The sequence below is a fragment of the Canis lupus genome, chromosome 24, assembly GCF_011100685.1.
Source record: "Canis lupus familiaris isolate Mischka breed German Shepherd chromosome 24, alternate assembly UU_Cfam_GSD_1.0, whole genome shotgun sequence".
NCBI classification, from domain to species: domain Eukaryota; kingdom Metazoa; phylum Chordata; class Mammalia; order Carnivora; family Canidae; genus Canis; species Canis lupus.
In genome coordinates this window covers 33428418-33444882 of record NC_049245.1, presented here as the reverse complement: position 1 = coordinate 33444882, position 16465 = coordinate 33428418, and the positions used below count along the sequence as shown (strand labels likewise).

The 16465-nt window shown below is 45.2% G+C and overlaps 1 protein-coding gene, 1 long non-coding RNA gene and 1 pseudogene across 2 annotated transcripts; 2 read left to right on the top strand and 1 right to left on the bottom strand.

Moving 5' to 3' along the window:
* Nucleotides 1–3407: 3407 nt before the first annotated feature.
* On the bottom strand, nucleotides 3408–6055 carry LOC119865676. The gene is made up of 3 exons (XR_005377915.1): nucleotides 5708–6055; nucleotides 5020–5181; nucleotides 3408–3541 (listed from the first exon to the last, which is right to left on the bottom strand). It is a non-coding gene; the product is annotated as an uncharacterized LOC119865676 (long non-coding RNA).
* Nucleotides 6056–8240: 2185 nt separating this feature from the next.
* Nucleotides 8241–13082, top strand: LOC119865675 (WAP four-disulfide core domain protein 6A-like). Its single transcript, XM_038572453.1, has 4 exons — nucleotides 8241–8438; nucleotides 9651–9782; nucleotides 11661–11828; nucleotides 12751–13082. Coding segments are annotated over exons 1-4 (492 nt in total). The 5' UTR covers nucleotides 8241–8248; the 3' UTR covers nucleotides 12753–13082.
* A 991-nt stretch (nucleotides 13083–14073) lies between these two features.
* Nucleotides 14074–15433, top strand: LOC119865748 (annotated as a pseudogene).
* Nucleotides 15434–16465: the final 1032 nt, after the last annotated feature.

Below are 16465 nucleotides of genomic sequence, written 5' to 3'. Positions count from 1 at the left end.
TCATTTAAGGACACAACATGAAACTCAGTAATACATGTAGGGACTCAGGAAACAACACAGAAAGCCAGGGACAGGAAGTTTGAGGAAACTGTCTTGGCCTAATTAACAAGCAAAAATTTCCAGGTAGAGGCCATCAAGCTTAGTACCCCTTGGAGTTTCTCATTCTGACAGGGGATAGGTACTTGAACAGAAGTGTGGCTGAGCTAGTAGAGGCAGGGTACTATGACCATCAGTGAGAGGAGGTAAGAGAAGCAGGGCAAAGATCCACATGTATCCTTACTCGCCTTCTTCAAGAAATTGGGTGAGGGAAGGGGCCAAAATGTGTCTTTCATCTCAGGCCCCAAAGACATAAATTTCATCTCACCTGCTTTGAAAGTGAGACCCTTGGGTGGGGCTGGAAATTAAGCAAGACAGGATAGATAGATAGAACAATCAGAATTCTGAGTTTTCATTTACTTTCAAGAAGATTTAGAGAAGAATTTGGTCTCATTTGGGGGCCGCAGGAACCATTTGGGCATTTATAGACCCTGGAATTCCTTAGCTTCTGTCCCCACTGTACACATCACCTTCACCCCCTCCCCTTTTACGTACTATTCCTCCCACTCCATAGTAACATATTATGTCCACACTAATATCAGAAGATTCCATAGTGACCTCTGACAAGAACTCAGACACTCCATTCCCTCTGACCTGTATCTCTGACACTCACTCACTTGATGACATTGAATCAGCATCTGCACTCCAATGGGCCTTATGACCCCTATGTGTAAGATGAGGAAATGGGACTTGTGCCCTCAGAGTCCTTCCACCCAGGTGGTTCAGCTTTGTAATCTCTTCTGGGATGATTTTGAGAAGGACACAGAATAAAGAGGGACAGCACCTCTGAAGACATCTTGGTTATTCATTAGAAATTCTATTTCCTGCTCCCTTTGTGGGGTCCACTGGGTCCCTGAAACTGATGGTATGGGATTCTGTAGTGTAAGTGCCTGAGAGTCAGCTTTTTCATTGTAATGTGAGTGCCTGACATTAAGCTTTTGAGTGGTGAGGCATCCATTTCAAAGACACCCACTGCAATACACAATAGGACAACTCAGCTGTATAACACAGATTGTAATGACAGGACTAGATGAGCAACCACTCTCCCCTCACCCACGAAGTTCCACTTTTAGGAAGTCCTCAAGGAATCCAAATCATTGATCATGGCAAAGCCCAGTTTCTCCCTTCCCACACCCTAATACCCACTTCTATGTGCTTTAAATTCACCAACAGAAAGTGAACTCATGAAACCCTACATTTCACCCTGGGACCCTAATAAAGGGAGAGTCCTAGGTCTGCACTTTCTCCCACATTCTCTGTCCACAACCTCCTGTGTGGCCCTCTAGCCTGCCATGTACCCTACAAGGCTTGTGACTATTAAATCTTGTTCTCTTAAGTTCCCTGATGGTATGATAGATGCAAGTCCTGGGATCATAAAAAGAACCACAAAATCTTATCCAACCACAACACTGGCCCAGTGGTGGTAGGGGGATGTCTGTGAGGGGAATGTCTGGAGGCCTCTCTTTGAGTAAATATGCCCCCCACTCAGGGATGTCTCAGGCCTTCCTAGCTGAGAAACTCACTGTAAATAGGCTGAGACCCACATCACAAACTCCCATAGAAGGCTCTGTCAGTGATCCTAAATTTTGTGACCATATCATCACTAAACTGATGATGAGGCTTGCTTTGTCTGGCTTCTGCCCATCATGTAGGACAAATGGAGAACAAAGCTTGGCCCAAAAGTGCAACAGCTAGTTAATGGAAGAAATGAGGACCCTACAGATGACATTTACTCTCTGAAGAGAGTCTCTCTCCCTGCCAAGACTGAGAGACTGGCTGACATGTGGACTCTTTGTTGGAAAGCTACCAAGTACCCTAGCACTCTCTCCAGAGCCCTTTCACCAGTCCAGTCAGAAGCCAGCCACTCCACTGCTATGGACCTCTTCTTGGGTGTAGTCTCTCAGGCAGGTCTCCCTATCTTACAGTTCCTCCTCCAACAACAAGGAGTTTGCACCAGATGGGAGACACCCCCCTAGAAGCTCTATGACATTCCTTAAAGTTCTCAAAGTAATACAACTTTGACAAATACTCTCTGAAAACTGTGCTGACAGGCTGTTCCTTCCCCATGCCCCACTCTGTGGCAACACATTTACTCTTTTGGCCTTATTCAAAGAATATAAACTACTGAAAGAGAAAATGGAGAAGGATGGGAGGAAAGGATAGGAGAGGGATAAAGAGACACAGAGACCTTGAGAGACCCAAAGAAGAAGAGAGTAGGTCAGACACTGACACAGAGAAGCACAGAAAGACAGAGATAACAAGAGATCCATAGAGACACATGTCAGAGACAAACAAAAAGGACATGCCACTTAGTGTGCAGATAAAATGTAAAGTGAATGGAGAGCAGGCACATTCTGCAACTCTCAGAGTTACCAAGAAGACGACCCTGATGGTGGCATTGACTCCGAAGGTCACCTGGAATGTGAGACAAGCTTTGCCCACTCCCCCTGGTTGACCAGAGGGCACGCTTCTGCCCAGGCTGCTGAGGATCAGGAACCATGCAACAAAAGACCCTTCCCCAGGGCTGTGTGCTATAGACACCCGCTGTCACATTGATGATCTCAGGAAATTGGGGTTCCCAGCAGGAAAGGAGGTGGCTGGCTTCACTCCAGTTCTCACATCCAACATACAGACTACTGAAGAAATAGGCTGGTCAAAGGCAGCTGGACATTTTCATGCTCTGGAATCACTGGACAGACCAGCTCTTCTTCAGTATGGAGTCTTCTAGACTTTTGAGCATCCTGGTCTTATCCACCCTTCTAGTGAATGTCCCATTCACTAGACAAGGGTTCTTGTCTGAGTGACTGGATCTTTCCCAGTAAATACTGGGGCTTCAGCCCTCACCCTGGAGAGAGGAAAGTTACTAGGAGGAAGGAACAAGGCATAAGACTTGAGTTGCTTCCCACCATGTTAGCGCTGGTCCTAAGTTGGGAGAAATTTGCATATTTCTTCCAATTTCTCTCTTTATGGAAGAGCCCTTCAGTGAATGCAAGAATGCAGGACTTTCAGCCCCTTTGAAGTGAGGGTCAATGGGGTAGAGTGGAGTGGAGGGAAGAGTCACAGGATCTAGTGTGTATGAGAGAGACTGTAGGAATCTGGGAAGTCTAGGAGCCCTTCCTCTCACCCCACAACAGAAACAGCCCCCTTTCTCAGGATATTATCCCTAGCAAGTCCTGATTCTTTCAAATGCAATACAATACTGCAGAGTATTATAAACCATTCCTGCAACCCCAGGGGTGCCTTACCTTAAGGATAAAAGACAGTATCCAGAAGGTTCTTTGAACTGCAGTTAAGAATCCATGACCTCATAGTAATAATGATTATTGCTGCCATTTACTGAACATTTAGAAAGTCAGGAGTTTGAGAGATCCACATTCTGGTTCCACCACTCAGTGTCCATGACCTCGGGCATGATGCTTAAATTCCATGTGCTGTATCTCCTCCTCTGCAAAATGGGGATGTCAGTAAAACTGAACAAGGTATGATTTAAATGCACAGAAAAGCTCTTGGCTTATGGCAAACAGTTGACAAATGTTAGTTAACATCGCTATGCATCAGTTGCTATGATTAGAGCTTTACACACTTTTTAAAAATTTTTTAAGGTTTCATTTATTTATTCATGAGAGACAGAGTGCGGGGCAGAGACACAGGCAGAGGGAGAAGCAGGCCCACACAAGGAGCCCAATGCGGGACTTGATCCCAGATCCCGGGATCAGGTCATGAGCCAAAGGCAGATGCTCAAACACTGAGCCACCCAAGCGTCCCTACACACTTTGTCTCATTTCTTCCTCAACACCTCTTGAGGCTAAAATGATTTTACAAGTGATGAAACCACAGTTCAGAGAGGTGAGTGGTAATCCAAGGGGTAGAATTTTAAAACCCAACTCTCTGAAGTCAGAGTAAGCAATACTAATCACTGTGCAATAGTGCCCCCCAGAAAGAACTCCCAAATACGGACTCCTCAACCAGGCCAAAATGACCAAATTACCTCCGACCAATGGCTTTCAGTGGGGCCATTTTGCCTTCCAGGGGACATGTGCAATGTCAGGAGATGTTTTTAGTTTTTAAACTGGGGAGTGCTATTGGTGTACAGTGGGTAGAGGGCTAAGGCGCTGCTAAACATCCTACAGTGCACAGGACAGCCCTTCTCCTCCCATAACTAATGATCAGGCCCTAGTGACAAGGTTGAGACATCCTGCCTTAGAGGGGATGAGGCTAGGGGGTGGAACTAGGCATGGGGTAAGAAGGTAGAGAATAAGGGGTGTCAAAAGGGAGGGTAGCATAGACAGTGCTGGGAAATAAATGAGACACCCTGAAGAAAGGTCTCTTGGTGGATGAGCAAAGACAAAGCAAACTTCCCTGACTCCCCAGAATTGCCTCACGTTGGGGGAAGAGTGGACACTGTGCCCTCCATCATTCATGGTTGTAAAACTGTCCTTTCCCTAGGGAATGTGAATTCCAAGAAAGGGATGAATGTGCGAAGGACAGACAATGTCTAGATGACAACAAGAAGTGTTGTGTATTCAGCTGTGGAAAAAAATGTTTAGACCTCAATCAAGATATTATTCTGAGCCTCAGAATAACCATCCACCTTGCCCACCTTCTCATCTGCCCACCTAGGTGGCATCATCCTTGCTTTGCTAAGGGCTGGTCTCTGAGCAAGATTGCTGGGTTGGGGTGACCTGCAATTTAGAACCATCACTGCCCCTGATATTTTGTTAATATTAGGAAGTATCTTCATCCTGTCTGGACCTCAGTTTCCCCAAACGGAAGATGACTGTAGGATTGTACCAGCAGTCTCATGGTTGCTTTTAACTCATTATTCTCTTTTTTGTTTGTTTGTGCTTGTTAATTTTTGAGTCCCCTGGTGGCTATTACTGGCACATTTTTGCTGTACGTCATAACTAAGCTGTTGGTATTTACCAGCTTTTTGCTGCAGATGTGCTGCCTTTCTCCTTATTGAAGTGCAACTTAGCACCAGGAAACCTTCAACTACTCTGGACCAGAGGCTAGTATCTCACTTTGATGCCAAGAGCAAATGAGTCCACTGAGGTGGACTGTGACATGATCAGGTTTTTACGATGCCTACAAAGAAGGAACAGAGTATCTTTGAGGACTCAGGAATAAAGGATGTGGTAGCTTGAGCCAGAGAGGAACTGAGGGGATGGAGAGGAGTGAGGTGAGTTTGAAAGGTGTCTAGGAGGTAAAGTAAGCAGGACTTGACAATGGAGCAGAGTGGGTAGAAATTAGACACAATCTAAAAAATCTGAAAAGCTCCCTTGGAAGCTCACAACCTCATGGAGGAGATCAAGGATGTAAACCAGCCACAATAACACACATGAAATCAGAAGCATGGTAGAACAATGCAGGATTGGTCCAGGTGTCTGTGGGGTATGGGGTATAGATGGAGTCAGTGACATCACAGAGGAGCTGATGTTTGAGGTTTTAAAGGGAGAGGTGGGAGTGCCGCTAATGAGCAGCAGCAGGGTGGGCAGAGGGAATGCAGAGCAAAAGATGTGGATGTGTGGGATAGCAAATGGTGTGAATATTGCAGAGCATGTACCTCAAATGGTACTGTGCAAAGAAGCACAAACATAACTTCAAGACTCACACTGAAGATAAGCTGAGCCCAGGATGCTTAGTGGGTCCCATCCTACATTCTTGCCGGGTTCCTATTCCTCAGTGCATAAGGATGCACCTGAACAACCACCAGGAGGTGGCTCGTGATCTGAGGTTGTGTCCATGCACCTGGCTGATTCTCCACGTTGGGTTCCACTGTTCCAGTCTACATTCCAAGGCCCCAGGTTTTCCCCCAAACAGAACCTTGGTTTCTGCATTCCTCTTTCCCTATCTCAGCCTCTTTTCAAACATGGTATAATTCTCTTTTGATCCCATCCCTATGCTTCTTTCCTTTATGTCCGATGTCTAGAGCCCCCAGTTTTCCCCAATTAAGATTCTGTTTAGTCCCATGCCTCTGAGGCTGAATAATTCACATTGTTTGGTACATTACATCTTGCATAGAGTAAAGGATCATTGAGGCTATTGTGACACCATTAAAGGGAGTGAAAACAGTCAGAACTTCGAGAGCTGAGAGCATCAAAGACATTGTTATTCTCTGTTTCTTAAAAAAATTATAAGACCCTTTTAGGACAAGGGTCTACAGGCACTGCCTTAGTTTGAATCCCCCAGAAACCAATCCTAGGACAAGGACATGGATAAAGGAGTTTACTTGGGACATCTTTCCAAACACACAAGATGGGGGGGAGGGGGCGGGTAAGTGATACAGGCAAGAGAAGAGTCGATTGTGAGCTGTTACGATGGGGACAAACTGCAGCTTACTCCCCCTGGGGACCTTCTAAGGAACCCTGTAAACATATGTCCAAATGTCTGCATTCATCTCCGTGATGGAGCAGCTGAGGCATTTTTTCACTAATTCCCATCCCCCCCCCAGATATCTGGGTGTATTAAACCCCTTGCTCTTCTAGATTGTTCCTCATGCAAGCTGAGCAAGCTGTCAGGGAGCCAGAGAAAACCCACAGCACAGAAGTAGACTCTGACACTAGAAGTGGGAAGTTATTACTGTGCACTGGATGCTATTCAGCCATAACAAGGAGCAAAGCGGTTATATAGGCTACAATGTGAATGAACCTCAAAAGCATTAGGCTATGCAAAAAAAGCCAGACATGAAAGATGATATGCTGTATGATTCTATTTATATGAGATATCCAGAAAAGGTAAATCTATAGAAATAGAAAGTTACTGGTTACTGGTTGCCAGGGGCAGGATTAGGCTGGGGGAAATAGTGACTACTAATAGGTAGTCCTTTTTTTAAAAAAAAAAAAGTTTTATTTTTTTAAGTAATATCTATATCAGATGTGGAGCTCAAGCTCCTGCGATCAAGAGTCATATGGTCTTCCAACTGAGCCAGCCCAGTGCCCCTAAGGTTTTCTTCTGGAGTGATTAAAAAAAAAAAAAAGTGGTGATTATGCAACATTGTGATGGTACTAAGAAGCCTCTACTCTGTCCACTTAAAAATGGTTAATCTTATCTGATGTGAACTCCACTTCACTTTAAAAAATGGATTAGAACAAAAAAGTTCACTAGATCTGTCTCCTGCAGCTGCAGGTGAAATCAAAGGTGAGCCAAGAACATGTCATATTTCTGCTTCAAACCTTAAGTTGAAAAGTTCAAGGAAGGATCCTCATGGCCTATGGCTTCTGTTTCTGAGGTTGTAACTGATATTTATCATTTCCTCCTGCATCATACATTCCAAATTGCACACAATGACAGAGGCTCTCTGTTAGCTCTGGCATCCTCTCTTGCTTTCAAAGCACCATGATCTCAACATATACTCTCTGAAGATTTGGCTTAACCTGGGATCAACCTGTCTCCTCCCCCAAAAGCTCCTTATGGCAATACCTTTTCTTTTTGGCAATGGTTAAGAGAAAGGAGTGGCCCAAAGAAAACAAAAAGGAGAAAGAAGGGAAACAAAGGGCAGGGAGAAAGAGACTCAGAGGGAGACTCACAGGAAAAGAGAAAAAGGCAAGGGACAGAATAAAAGGAGGAAGCATAGAGAGAAGAAAAATAAACAGCGTGAGAAAAAGAAGCAGACAAAAACATATCAGGAGAAGGGTAAGATTGGAAAGAGGGAACTGGAATATTCTTTTAAGATTTTATTTATTTATTTGAGAGAGAGAGAGAGAGAGAAAGAGAGAGAACATGGGTGGGGAAGAGAAGAGCAGAGGAAGAAGGAGAAGCAGGCTCCCCAGTGAGCAGGGAGTCCGATGCTATGGAGCTTGATCCCAGAACCTCAGGATCACAACCTCAGCCAAAGGCAGATGCTTTATCAACCGAGCCACCCAGGCATCTCAAGAACTAGCATATTCTTGATCTCTAAACTCCCCCCTGGAAAATGGAAAATGAAATTGGACATCCCTTTCTCCAAGGGAGTCTAGAAGTCCCAGACAAGCTTTACTCCCTCCTCCTGGCTACCAGAGAGCCAGAGAGCCTCAGTGAGCTGAGGAGTAGAAGCTGCCTGTCAAAATCCCTTTCCCCCAGGGTTAGTGCTGTGGGTTCCAGATACTCCCACTAATGACCTCTGGGACTTGATGTTCCCCAACAGAGGGAGTGTAGCTGGCTTGTCTCCAGTGATATGTGGCTTTTGCTCCAGGGAAGCCAAAGTTCAGAAGCAGGAGCTACTGAGGAGCAGTTCTTAATTTTGGTGCCATCAGCCAGGCCAGTAGCTCTTAACATGGGGCTTTTGGGACTTCTGTCAGTCCTAGCACTCTTCATCCTCTTGGGGGGAGTCCGGAAACCTGAGCTGGTTGAGGGGTTACTTGCCAGTAAGTACTGGGGACCAGATCCTCCCAGCGGAGACATGGAAGTTGCTGGGAGGGAGGAAGTTTCTGGGAAGAATTCTACAGATGAGGAAAGCTTCCCCTACTCAACCTGGGGTCCTGTGTGGGAGAAAGGGGAGATATTCACAGTCCATCCCTCAGGCCCCTTCCTCCTGATAAGATGCACTCTGTGAGTGCAGGAACCCGAGTTTATGGCAACAGACTCCCCACTGTCATTATGAGAGGGATTCCTTCTGGAGGTGCCTAGACCCGGAGCTCATGAGATGGACTAAAGGTGCTGGGATCTTGTGGGCCTTTCCTACAAGAAAGGTCCCTTGCCCTAGCACCACCCTTAGCAGCTTCAAATTTTCCAGTTGCAGCCCCCAAAAGTCTCCCCACACCCAAACCCCCAGAGAGTCCTTGCCTGTGGAGTAAAGAATGGTCTCTGGAAGTCCCTTGGAATGCTGAGATATGAAGGTTCCCATAAGTAGCAGTTAAAATACACTGAGCACTCAGCAGTGAAGCCATACATTGCAGGTTCAAATCCAGGCTCCACTTTTTGGTGGCTGTGTGACCTTGGGGAAGTTCACATGACCTCCCTGTGCTCCAGATTCCTCTGTTTTATAAAATGTGGATATTGGTAGGATTCACCCATAGAAGTGCCATGAGAATTAAGGAAAAGAGGACAAGCTCATAGTATCTCTTTAATATTAGTTATTAGTAATATGCCCCAGGCCGCCTGACAAGGCCTCCAAGATTTGTCAACTAGACCTCCAAATAACTTTACAGGCAAATGAAAGAATCAAGGTCCAAAAATGGTGCCTGCCACACCACGGGTTGCAGAGAATTCAAAAGCCCAGCTACCTGACTCCACAAATGGAGATCTCAGTCACCTAGAGGAGCTACAGCCCTTTTACCCCCACCCAGGGAACGTCCAAATATAGGAAATCCAATGACCAGAGTAGTCCTAGAGGAGAGCATCCTTCTCCCTAAAACCTTACGGGCGGTGCGGGTGAGAGTAGGGTTGTGTTTGGTGAATAGATGAGGAGTTGTTATGGGGTTGGGAGTGGGGCCAGTGGTATGAAAATCCTGAGCTCTCTGAAGGTCTCTACTTCTGTGGACGATGAAGCGAAAAGCCTTCTCTAACTCTGCAGTGATGTGCTGGGCCTGTCAATGGAGGGTTCTTGCCTGCCTTCTTCCCTTTTTCCCCTTCCTCAGTCAAGTGTCCCCGTACCAGAATACCATGCCGTTACAGAGAAATCGACCAATGCTCGAGGAGTAAAAGCTGCCCTGAGAAGATGACTTGCTGCAATTTTAACTGTTCAAAGAAATGTTTAGACCTCAAGGAAGGTAACACACAAACCCCCTGAAGTATCCAGTGCCCTCCCTCCTGGCCCCCACTTTCTGCCCATCTACACTGGCAGTGTTCGACCCCTCCCCTGATTTCCTGATGGCTGGTCTCTGACCAAGAATCTGGGTGCATCTTTTACTTAAACCAAATCCTAGCAGCGCTGGAATGGGGAGGAGTTTATTTCATTTTCTGCCCCTATTCATGTATGTGATGTGAATAACAGAGTTTTTGCTTTATGGACCTTAGTTTCTCGCATCTGTAAGAAAGATGTAGGCATTAGACCACATGGTCTCTTGGCTATTCTTCTGTGATCCTCTGAGATGCCAAGTTCTCAGTGAAGTCCCATCAAACATCAAATAGTATCAGGTGATACGATAGCTATAAGAAACAAGTATACAATTTCTATTTCCTGGCATTCCCCCTTGCCCCCCACCAGGCTTCTCTGTCATATAAATCCAGGATTCCTTCTCTAACCACTTTTTTACTCTTCCACTCTTCCTTCTGTGCCCATATGATTGAACTTTAAAGAGGACCATCAAGGACCATTCATTCATTCATCCATTCAACAAATATTTACTGGTGCCGCTTACACACATGATGGGCTCTGCTTGCTCAATATAGGCCAGGGGAGGCAGGTCAGGTTTTCCTGGAAAAGAGATCTATGATTTAAGATCTGAAAGATTGGCTGTAAGTAGGCAAAAATTGGAGGGAAAATTTCCAGGCACAGGAAATGCACACATGTGCAAAGTCCCTGTGTTCAGGGACAGCAAGTTCAGGCGTAGAAATTTCAGAGACTAGAGAGCAAGTACGCCCATGATGAGAGAGAGAAGTATCAGGAGGGTGAGGCCATGCTACATAGGCAGGGTTCTGACAAGGCAGAGTCTTGCCAGCCAGAGTAAGGGATCTGGTCTTAATTCTAAGAGCAACAGAATATCTATGTTCAAATCCCTTGTCATCTTTGTGACCTTAGGGAAGTTACTTTGTCTCTCTGAGCTTCAGTTTCCTCATCTGCAAAATGAAGACAATAAGAGGACCTACCTCCTAAGGTTATATGTCAATATATGTCAAGTGCTAAGAGTTTTAATAAAAAACTGTCATTGTTGTGCTTCAGACTGTGAGGTTCTAAACAACTCTATTTGTACCTCATAGTACTGTGCACAAAACAGTTGCTCAGGGGGATACCTGGGTGGCTCAGTGGTTTAGCACCTGCCTTCAGCCCAGGGCGTGATCCTGGGGACCCGGGATCAAGTCCCACGCCGGGCTCCCTGCATGGAGCCTGCTTCTCCCTCTGCCTGTGTCTCTGTCTTTCTCTCTCTCTCTCTCTGTCTCTGTGTCTCTCATGAATAAATAAATAAAAACTTAAAAAAAAACAGTTGCTCATTAAGTATTTCTCAAAGTTCAGGATATATTTGATTTTGTACTGTGTACATTCCTGAAGCAACCTCTCAGTGCCAGATTATCTGCTAGGAACTAGTATACCAAGATGATGTAATGTACAAACCTCACTTTCTGATGGAGAAGTCAGAAAATATGAATAAATAATTACAATTATGTGGAAGTGTAGGCAAGATTGAAAAGCAATAAAGAAAAGCAAACAGTGAAGAATGGAGCCAGGAGAGAGATCACAGAAGAGCCTGATGTGGGGTGGAGTGTTTTGAGGAATGAATAGAAATGTACCTAGTAAGCAAGAGAGGGGTGGACTCTCCAAGCATGTGCAAAAGAGTGGAGAAGTGTAACAGCACAATATTTTTTTTTAGCACATCCATGCTGCTCTAAAAATATCATGCTCTATCATTCTTCCAAGCCTTTGCACATGCCTGGAATATTCTTTAGCAAGGCAGGCACCCGAGCAGTACTGCTCTGCCATCTTCTTGCAGACATATGCACTTTGCCAATGAATGTGGGCCTCTGCCTGGCCCTCATTCCACGCTGGTGGTACAATAAGGAATACAAACGCTGCTACAGATTCAACTATGGTGGTTGCAGTGGGAACAATAACAACTTCCAATCTGAAGCTGTCTGCAGGGCCATCTGCCCAGAAATATGTAAGTCCCAGGGGTCCCGTCTCCCATGCTCACCTGCACCAGTGGGAGATCTGGGTGTTGGCGGGCCCATTCCAGGAAGTTGGCAGGCCTGGGGCAAATAGAACAAGTCCAATCACAAGGTAAGAATGCACCTTGTAGAGGGGTCGATAGAGGATGCTTTGGAAAAGAGAAGGTAAGATGAGGAGCAGTAGCCAAAGGGAAGTTGGGAGGTATGAGATGGATAAAGGGTGCAGAGTGAGGAAGCAGAAGGGGTGGAGTGTCCAAGACTATGTCAGAAAAAGGCCCAGTGGAATATAAATAATAGTGAAAGGGAATAGAGGGGAAGGGAGAAGAAATGGGTAGGAAATATCAGAAAGGGAGACAGAATATGGAAGACTCCTAACTCTGGGAAACGAACTAGGGGTGGTGGAAGGGGAGGAGGGCGGGGGGTGGGGGTGAATGGGTGAGGGGCACTGAGGGGGGCACTTGACGGGATGAGCACTGGGTGTTGTTCTATATGTTGGCAAATTGAACATCAATAAAAAATAAATTTATTATTAAAAAAAAAAAAAGAAAAAGGCCCAGTGAACCAGCCCAGTGTTGGTGCCATGCACCATCACCCAATCTCTTCATTTTCCTTTTTAAGGTGATTAGAACCAGGGCAACCACATGCTTTATTGACCAAACCAAGAAACTTTTGAGAGTGAAAGGGGATGCCATGAATTACTACATTGGGACAACAGGTGTAAACTGGGACTTGACTGGAAAAACCAGAGCACACAAGCACCCTATGAGCCCTAAAAGTCACTCCACTTCTGTTTTATCTTCCTGTGAAAAGATATAAAAATGATCCCATCTCTTTTGTTCCATTAACTACAGCATTTGGTTCCTGAGGTGAGTAAGGCCCAATCATCTCATCCTTTTTTATTCTGCTATCTTGCAGAGTCACCATCTCCCTCAGTAGGATAAAGAGAACTGGAACAACCTTCAGAATTTGGCTCATAATCCAAGGTTCTCTTCACATGTGCCTGACTGACGCTTCATATTGGCTTACTCTGGCCAAATCTCAGCTGCCAAAACATTGGCTGTTCCAAAAAAACGGAACCTCAGAATTTGCTTACTCCCTTTCCTCCAGGTCACCTTCTCTTCAAACACAATGCCCTTCATCCTTTAACCCTTTATCAATGTCTGACCCTATCTCTTCAACTCTCAGCATACCTGTGTATACTTTGGAAGCCTCCAGTTTCCCTAATAAAGTGTTCTATAGGTCTGATATCTCTGAGAATGAATAATTCGCATCTACTCCCTCTGTGGAATGTTTGCAGAACAAGGAAACCATTGGGTCATCCAGTGACACCAAAAGAAAGAGAGAAAGAGGTATAGAAATCCTGCAAGTTGGGAACTCTGGTGATGCTATGGTCCGGTAAAATTGCCATAAAATGCTTAAGAATAGAACTGGGTTTGCGCAAGTGAGGGACCATGAAGCTTGAGCTCCATCAATTTCATGAAGCTCCATATCTGAAAAGGCTATGAGCTTGTTTTCTGGGCTTTCAATAAAGGATACACTTCCAGGCGATGCCTGGGTGGCTCAGCGGCTGAGCGTCTGCCTTTGGCTCAGGGTGTAATCCCAGTTCCAGAATCGAGTCCCACATCGGTTTCCCTGTGAGGAGTCTGATTCTCCCTCTGCCTGTGTCTCTGACTCTTTCTATGTGTCTCTCGTGAATAAATAAATAAAATCTTTTTTAAAAAGGACACACTTCCAGAGTCCAGCACAGACACTACAAAATAGAAGATAACTGGGGAGAAGCATGAAAGGAGGAGATGGGGTAGCAAAGAAGAGTGACAGAGGAAGGGAGAAGAGAGGAGGGATGGAGGAAGGAAAGATACTGAATGATGGCACAGTTTAAAAGAAGGGACCTACAATTCTTTCAAGCACTTCAGTCTAGAGGTAGAGTCCTTGGAGTCTATGCTCCCTCCATTTGAATCTTGGCACACTGTGGAACTGCTTTGACCAGTAGAGTAAAACCAGATGATACTGTGTGATTTCCAGGGTTAAGGCCAGAAGAAGTGCACCTGATCCTCTTAGGATGCTTGTTTGGGTGTGTGTGTGAGGCAGCTACCATGTAAGAGGTCCAGTCACTCCAAGACAACCATATTGGAGAGGCCCAAGCATGCACTCTGGTTAACAGCCCCAGACAAGGTCTACCCAAGAGCCTGTGTCATTTCCCAGCCACATGAATGAGCTTCCAATTAAGCAGAGCTTCAGATGACTGTGGCCCCAGAAGACATCCAACTGAAAGTGGGTGAAGACCTCAGGAGAGAACCACTGAGCTCATTCCCTCCCAAATTCTCACCCACAAAATGGTGAGAAATAGAAAATGTTCTGGGAATTTTTTCACAGCTATAGGTAGATAATTGGAACAGATGAGAAAGAAGTGGAAGGAAGAGGAGAGGCAAGGACTGGAGGCATGGGGGAAAGGAAAGGCATTAGGAAGTCAGGAGGATGGATAAAGGGGTCCCCAAAGGACTGGGAAAGATAAGAAGGTGCCAGGCTTCAGGAAGGAGCCCCACAGCAGGAGGCTTGACTACCACAGCACACCAAAACCTGGATGTATCTTTTTTTAAGATTGATTGATTGATTGATTGATTGATTTGAGAGAGAAAGAGAGAGAGAGAGAGAGAGAGAGAACAAGCCAGAGGGGCAGAGAGAGAGAGAGAGAGAGAGAGAGAATCTCAAGCAGACTCCATGCTGAGTCTGACACAAAGGGCTGGATCTCAGGACCATGAGATCACAACCTGAGCCAAAACCAAGAGTCAGTTGCTTAAGACTGCATCCATGACGAATGGATGTAACTTTCAAATGAGTTCATTGTCTGATATCACTTGGATCAAGAGGCTCTAATGAAAGTCTGGGATCCACTTATTATTTAGTAATTCCTTTCCTCTCCATGTCTTTGTTTCTTTTTCTTTAAAAGGGGCTAGTTAAACTAATGAATATTTCTGAAAATGCTGTTAGCAAACACCTACATTAGAGTTACTTAGGGTGGGGAGAGGCTGTCTAAAATACAGGTCCTCAAGGAATTGCAGAAGCCACTGTCCTGGAGCAGCCTGTTCCACCTAACCACAGTCAATCTCACCGTGTTCTTCAACATGTCTGTGGATGGCGAGCCCTTGGTCTCCTTCCAGCTGTTTGCAGACAAGGTTCCAAAGACAGCAGAGAATTTCTGTGCTCTGAGCACTGGGGAGAAAGGATTTAGTTATAAAGTTTCCTGCTCTCACAGGATTATTCTGGGATTTATGTGCCAGGGTGGTGATGTCACCTGCCATAATGGCACTGGTGGCAAGTCCATCTATGGGGAGAAATTTGATGATGAGAATTTCATCCTGAAGCACATGGTCCTGGTATCTTGTGCATGGCAAATGCTGGACCCAACACAAATAGTTCCCAGCTTTTCACCTGCACTGCTAAGATTGAGTGGTTGGATAGCAAGCATATGGTCTTTGGCAAGGTCAAAGAGATCATGAATATTGTGGAAGCCATGGAGCACTTTGAGTCCAAGAACGGCAAGTCCAGCAAGACCAGACCACCTTCTGAAGAGAGCACCTCCTCACCCCCATCTTCTTGAAATATCCCATAATATTTGTGCTCTCATTGCAGTTCAATGGGTTCCATGTTTTCCTTACTCCCCTCCAAGTCTAGCTGAGTTGTAGAGTTAAGTTTGTTATTATGAAATAAAAACAAAACAACAACAAAATAAAAATAAAATATGGGTCCTCTGGATCCCATAAATATGCATTTTTAACAAGTACTTCCAAGTGATTTTAAAGTTTCAGAACCTGTGGATTGGATGATATTTAAGGGCCAACCCATCAGTGGGGGGAAAAAATCAAAGATTAAGAAGTCTATTGGTGTCTGGGGAGGATCAGGGAAAGGTTGTGCAGAAGACCCCAAAGTCCTATTCGTCTGGCAGTTTTCAGAGGACCATCTATCCAAGTGGCCCCTGTGTTTACATCTCCTTAATTTATCTGGCTCTTGCCTCCACAAATCTGTGAGAGTCTGTTCTCTGGAGAAGCCTGTCTTTGTGCATCTTTGTGATCCAGACCAAATTTGCAAAAAAGTCAAAACTGGTTTGCATCCTGTGGGAAGAGCACTTATCTGGGAATAAATATATCCAAATATAAATCCCAGCTTTGCCCTAGGTTGAATGTATGACCTTGTTGGGACAGGGTAGGATGGAGGGATGATTCCCTCAGGACCTCAGTCTCCTATGCATAAGATGAAGGTGATGGATTAATAATGTCAGAGAGTACTTCTCAATCGAGGAACTATAGCAGCTCAGGAACCCAGCCAAATCTGATAAGCACCTGATGCTTGTCTGTCCCATTGGTACCTCTCAGTCCTTGATTAATGTTGACATACATGAATGACTGGAACAAAATCATTCTGTCCTAGAAGGCCCTTGAATCAGTGGTCCTTGGAAATGGCCAGAGTGTGCCTTGCCATTTATAGAGTCTGCTCACCTGCTGTCCTTAGGAATGAACTTAGAGTCATAGGAGTTTAGCACAGGGAACTCTCTGCTTTACACGGACCTCAGTGGAAGATGTTGTGTTTCTTTGTTATCAACCATTTGCTCATTATTCTGTCCATTAGAACCCAG